The sequence below is a fragment of the Hibiscus syriacus genome, unplaced genomic scaffold (assembly GCF_006381635.1).
Source record: "Hibiscus syriacus cultivar Baekdansim isolate YM2019G1 unplaced genomic scaffold, ASM638163v2 tig00110332_pilon, whole genome shotgun sequence".
Lineage (NCBI taxonomy): Eukaryota > Viridiplantae > Streptophyta > Magnoliopsida > Malvales > Malvaceae > Hibiscus > Hibiscus syriacus.
The window spans coordinates 3,722,110-3,728,497 of NW_024062688.1; the positions used below are offsets into that span (position 1 = coordinate 3,722,110).

At 33.6% G+C, this 6,388-nt stretch overlaps 1 protein-coding gene and 1 non-coding gene across 2 annotated transcripts; both read right to left on the reverse strand.

The window, feature by feature from the left end:
• Nucleotides 1–886: 886 nt before the first annotated feature.
• Nucleotides 887–1,472, reverse strand: LOC120119278 (mediator of RNA polymerase II transcription subunit 21-like). Its single transcript, XM_039139109.1, has 3 exons — nucleotides 1,269–1,472; nucleotides 1,117–1,194; nucleotides 887–997 (listed from the first exon to the last, which is right to left on the reverse strand). Exons 1-3 carry the CDS (start codon nucleotides 1,470–1,472, stop codon nucleotides 887–889), a joined length of 393 nt encoding a protein of 130 aa, XP_038995040.1.
• Nucleotides 1,473–2,686: 1,214 nt separating this feature from the next.
• Nucleotides 2,687–2,759, reverse strand: TRNAR-UCU. Its single transcript has one exon. It is a non-coding gene; the product is annotated as a tRNA-Arg (tRNA).
• Between the last annotated feature and the right edge of the window lie 3,629 nt (nucleotides 2,760–6,388).

Consider the following 6,388-nt stretch of genomic DNA (forward strand, 5'->3'; position numbering starts at 1 on the left):
TGTTATGTTCCTAATCCAACAGGAATCCTCGCACTGTTTCCTTAAAAGAGAGAACAAATAGAAGATTGAAGGAGGCAGTCCAACTGCTTAAACTGGTAACAAATTGTTATCGAAACCAGTAATCATCAAAAGGGTGCATGACACGTGCATGGTTGTTCGGATTGTGAGAGGTGCACTCTGTATATAAAGCTGCAACCAGGCAAGCATAGTGTCGTTTTATCTTGAAACTGGTATGTGGCTATCGATATAGGTGAATGTAGGACATGTGTGAATGTAGGGCATCCTGGTTACCATTGCTTACTCTAACAACAAATATGCCTTTTTACAAACATAAAAGAGTACTTTGATTGAACTATAGTGCAAACCAACGCCTGAATGGAACAGTTTATACAAACTTAAGGACTTAAATCTGGTTTCTTCAAGTTCAGACAATCATCCGCTGCTTGACTGAAAAATTTTCTGAACCTGTTTCATTTCTTTCTCTGGAAACAAAAACACTGAAACATCATTTGGGTAGTTAAGACGTTCGACATTTCAAACATCCTGGTTAACTTCCATGAAAGATAAGTTGAAACATGTATAGTAGCAGTTGAAAACGAACTAAAAATTCAAAAGAAACATGTATGAACAACCAACACAAAGCTATCATCCTCTGCTTAGCAACTATTGTCCAGTTGTCGAATCTGGCCCAGCCTAGATCTTAATCATCTGCTACACCTACTAGTTAGTATTTCAGGAATCATTTTTCCCTTAAGAGCATGGAAGGAAGGTGCTTGTACTGCAAGGACTATCCGTTTTTCTTAAAGTGATCAAGGAAGACAAGTATCCGTATCAAGGGATATGACCTTTCAAGGACTTTGATGATACTCATACAGGATTCGTACTGTTATCTGACACGCTCGCAATCATGTTCGAGTAGCAAAGAATGTAAAAGAAAAAAGTACCAGCAGCCCTCCAGTTGCTTCTGAAGCTCTTGGCCTACAGCATCATTTTCAGCCTGGACAACAAATGAAGGCAGCAAAGATGACAATCAAAAAAGAAAGTCCTTAAACTTTCAATAGTTATAATAAAATGGTCATTAAATTGAATAAACTAGTGTAGATCCTATGTATTTACTTGGAGTTCAGCAATCCTTGTGAGCTGAGCTTCTTCTCCTTCCTCTGAAGGCAGAAGTGCAGCAACCAATGCATTAAACTGGGAAAGAACTACCAGCAACAATTAACAACATTTGTCCCCAAAACTATGATAAATCAAATACCCATTCTCACCTGTTTAGAAGCCTTAACAAGAGCGGCACTCATAAGTTTAGGCTGTTCGTTGGCTGAATCTTGTGTGGGATTGGTGGGAGGCGGTTCTGGGTAATTCTGGAGGAGTCGAATGGGTGGAGCATGCCATTGCAGTGTACCAAAAGTGTTGAAAGCCATGGCTGCTATTGAATTTACTTGATCTTGTAATTGGGAAATGATGTACATCTTCAACAAAAACTCAAACCTTATGAGAAAGATTTTGCGGATGTTAACTTAAATAGATTTGGTCTTGAAGATCAGAACTCAGGGCTTGATGTTAAGTAGCTGAGAAACTTGTTGGTCTTGAAGATCAGAATTCACGGGTGGAGCATTTCCAGAGCACCGTTTCTATTGAATTCACTAGTTGGACAGATTCATGTGGCTTAAGATCAGAACTCAGGGCTTGGTGTTCAGTAGCTAAGAAACTAGTAGCAATATTTGCAGACATTGGCTCAGATGCTTTAGGAGCATCTATGTAAACATCAACTGCGATGCACATTGGTACTATCACCTACCATAACATTAAGAAGATGCCCAACATCAAACGATCCTTCAACGACACCGGAAATCATCTGACCGAACATGTCAAGCAGAGGCAGGGTCACCTATCCACACACTCTGCTTGTTTCTCTTCGCATTGTCAGTTTTGGGTGTCGAAGGTGTGTTTCCCCCTTGAATGCTCTCATCCTTGCATGGACGCCAACGCTTCCGCTTCACAGTGGGGTATGCAGAGGAAGATAAGCTAGCCCCTTGATTCTGGCACCTCATCCTGCTAAGACGGATGCACAACATAAACAATGACCGAGTGCATCAGAAAAAGGGTACAAATGTGTAGTCGATCAAGATACTAATACTGATCAAGGATATAGCAAACTAAATCAAGAAACCGTCTGAACTATTATGAACGTAAGACGGCCTATTTGTGCAATAGGCAAGTTTTTTCTTGAAGTAGACTCGGTTTCTGATCTAAAGGTTCGATATCAATACGTCGTCAGTGCCGTATAGAAACTGGAGTCGTGTCTGAATTTTTCATAAGTGCTTGATACTAGAAATGGGTTGGATTTGAACATCTGATATCACCTACTCGATGAAAGAGCTATCGATGACAAACTAAGATAAGGATGCCAAAAAGACTGCGTATGGAACAGCTAGATTCAAGAACAAGCCCAACTGATATACGTTAGATTACGACATGTCTTGTCGTCTTGATATCTTACAACGATGCATCCCAATAATTTGGACATCTATTGATAGATGTTTGCACGTTGCTACGCTTCCTAGCTTATCTTACTACATGCAATCCGTTTTGGAACAAAAGCTCCAACAAAACAAAAGCTATGAACATCAGAAACTCAGAATCTTGTAACACATTGCCAAGAAAGAAAGAAAAAACACAATTACACACCTGGTGGGACTCGAACCCACAATCGTCTGATTAGAAGTCAGACGCCTTATCCATTAGGCCACAGGTGCTACGTTGATTGGTTTAACTTTTAAATACAAATTCTATAAGTAGTATATGTGTTGGTTCTTTGGATAACATGTGATAATTTTAAGTTCTTTAACCTTCATGGTAGACGAGGTGGTATTATTTTTTAGGATTTAAGTTTAACTATTATATATGTAGGGTATCAACTATCGATGTCAAATAGTCGAGAGTTCTTGAATAAATATGATCTTGTACTTATCACATATTATTAGAAAAATTATCTCATTCAAATCCTATTAGAAAAATCAACAAATAATAACACTTATAATTTTTTAACTTTTTTTATTTCAATTTATAGATCATTAAAATCGAATCTATCAATCATTTTTTTATAATAATTTTATCTTTTCTCTCATTTTATATGATTTGATTGTGGTAAAATTAAGTTTTTTTAAAACTGTGTTTATTCATCATCGAACAAAATTAATGAGATAGATGAAATAATTATTTTTTTAAATAAAATTAATTTTAAAATTATACAAATTAAGTGATCGCCGAAAAAATAAGCTTAATTATTGATTGAGTGATAGTGGTGGACCATGATCAACCCAACGAGCCTAATTACTTGGTATATTTTAAGCTCTGAAATAGATCACTGGATATTCTATTTTTACAATGCATTCAAACTATTTATAAAACAGGTCTTACTGTTTTAGCTTACACCATCTTGAACAAGATTAAAAGAATCATTCAAAATTTTAATTGTTCATCTTTAAAATAAATATTTTTTTAAAAAATAATTCTAGCCGGATATAGAAAAGATGATTAAAAATAAGAGCTTCTGTAATAACTATTGGTTTTACTATTTTGAATTGGCTTAATACCGAATTAAGTGTCTAAATTATACATTTTTTCTCAAATAGGTGTCTAAACTATTTTTTGACTCATCCATGTGTCTAATATTACAAACGTTAACTATGTCAACCCGTAAACTATTTTTTGACTCATCCCTATGAAATCGTGAATGATCGACGACGAATCGACTTTTTTGTTAGATTATGTCAAAAACCAATCATATGATGATTGTAATGATATATCTTATTACCGATTTTATTGAATAAAGGCATTGCTACTATTATTTTCAGTTATATATCTGTGTTTAACATAAACTGAAAGATAATAAAATCAATATAATAATGTAATTATTATTATTAAAAGATCCTTAGTCAATTATTATTATGGGCATGAACAATAATAATACGCTTAAGACTAACATGCTATTGATTGATGATAATAAGTTGTCATTGACATAGAGATGTCAGAATTGATACATGATTATATTGATAGAGAACAATGTATTAGATTGTCCCACTATGAGCATATGTCTTGGATTATTATGTGACGGTCACAACATTGTTCATGGTGATGATTATATGTACAATCCTCATACTTGAGATCATTACTATCTTAATATATATTGTTGTACGTTTTGATACAATTAAACATGCTTCATAACTGATTATATTATAAAGATTGTTATTGAATATATCTCGATATATGTAGTGGGATGTGTATGATTAAAATATGATTTGTCCTTCTTACATAATAGGAAATATACCATATGCCACTTGATTGAGTGAGACTAGAAATGCATGGCCATGCTCGAATAAGTTAATATGAGATATCACAAATTATTCGTTAATTATAGTCTACTCTAGATATCAAAAAACAATAGATGGGCTATACAAGTGTTACTATTCCAAGTCTTGTGTATATTCTAGATATAAAGGACAAAAGAAAGTAATAGATAAAAGAGTTAATCACAAAGATGAAATGTCGAATCATAATTTCTTGTAACTTAGGTGACAATGAAATATTGCTATATGCCACTTATTGTTTGTAATATTAGATTTATTCTAATAATTGCTACTAATATTACAAGAACCTACAGAGTCACACCCTAGGGTTGAAACGAGCAAAGAAGTACAATTTGTTGTATGTTACTAAAATATATATCTAGAGTTAACATATGTATATACATATGATTTTAATTATCCCGAATATAGTAAGTAAACATTAAAAGAATTCAATTTTGATTACAACTACTTTAATAGATATTTAATTCGAAATAATTAAATAAGATTTTAAATAAACATTAAAAAGTGTAATTCAGATTATAAGTCTTTAATGGATATTTAATTTGAATTAATTAAATAAGAGTTTAATTAATTCGAAATAAAAAACCCCCTAATATGTTAGGGTAACTCGGATATTTAAAGATAAGTAAGATCTAACAGTCGCACTTAATCTTTAGCCGTTTTTCTCAAAACCATTTTTGGGAAAAGTTAAATTTTGCTCTCAACCGGGTGAATTGAGTAGAGGACATGACGTTTTTCATGGAGGTTAGTATTCGAACCGTTCGTGACCATCAATAGTCGTTGTTGTCTTTGCTGATTTACAAGGAACCCAATGTAAGTAATGGCATCCCTTCCTCCTGGTTTTGGATTTAACGTACTTAGATTGTTGGTGAAACCGTCACTTTTTGTTTTCGCTGTTCCATGGGTGACATTTATAACGTTTTTAATATTTTTTTCAAAAAACAAATTTCAAAATACCATATTGTGACATTTTTCACTTAACAGGGGAAATCAACACCGTTGACGGTCCGAACACTTAAATGGGTAACATTTATAACGTTATGTAGATAGCCGAGTCAAAAAATAGTTTAAACATTTATTTGTAGAAAACAATATAATTTGAACAATTTTCTATCATATTCTTAGATACTACTCCATTTTGGATGTAGTTTTGTCAATGCTTCAACAATATGATTTGGTTTGCGACAGACATATTGGATTCGTCACAAACAATAATTACATATAGAGGGAGAAGAATTTAAGGATATTTTAAAGTTAATACACGCAAGGACAAAGCTTGGTTCAAGATATTAATAAGAAAATAAGGGTTAAACTTCAAGAACTTACAAATAGTTAATAGTAATCTTTGTAAAGCATAGCATGATCTTTTGTATGGGAGGTTTTTTCCTTTGTAAACTTTGATTTTGTAGGCATTACAACATTTCAAAGTTCATCCCTGTGTACCTCGGATTTAACATTTCAGGTCAGACACCTTGATTAAATCAAGTTTATAAAATCTACCTCGATTATCGAATTCCTTACCACTTGATCCAACACCATATTAGTTTTTGGATATACTTTCTTCAGTTCAAATGTATCACATGAGTATCACTTGGTATTATTGAAAACAACTACATGTGAAAGTGAAAGGGTTACACTTCCACAACTGCAGAAAGGGATGGGCACGGGTCGGGTTTGGGTCAACCCGACCCAAAAATTTTATATATTTCACCCGACCCGACCCGAAAAATATATATCCTCCACCAATCCTGACCCGAAGTAATAAAAGTTATTATTTTTATTCAATAAAAACAGTGACTTAAATGAAAAAAATAATATATAAAAGGGTATTATTGTAATTATTCCTAAATATATAAGGTAAAATTATTATTATTTTTGGTTGGATCGGGTATTTTTCACCCTAAACCCGAATCCGACCCGAACATCACTTTTAAAAAAACCCGATCCCAATTTTTTTTTAAAAAGATCCAACCCGATCGGGTCAGGTCAGAACCCATCGGGTACAGGTCCCATGC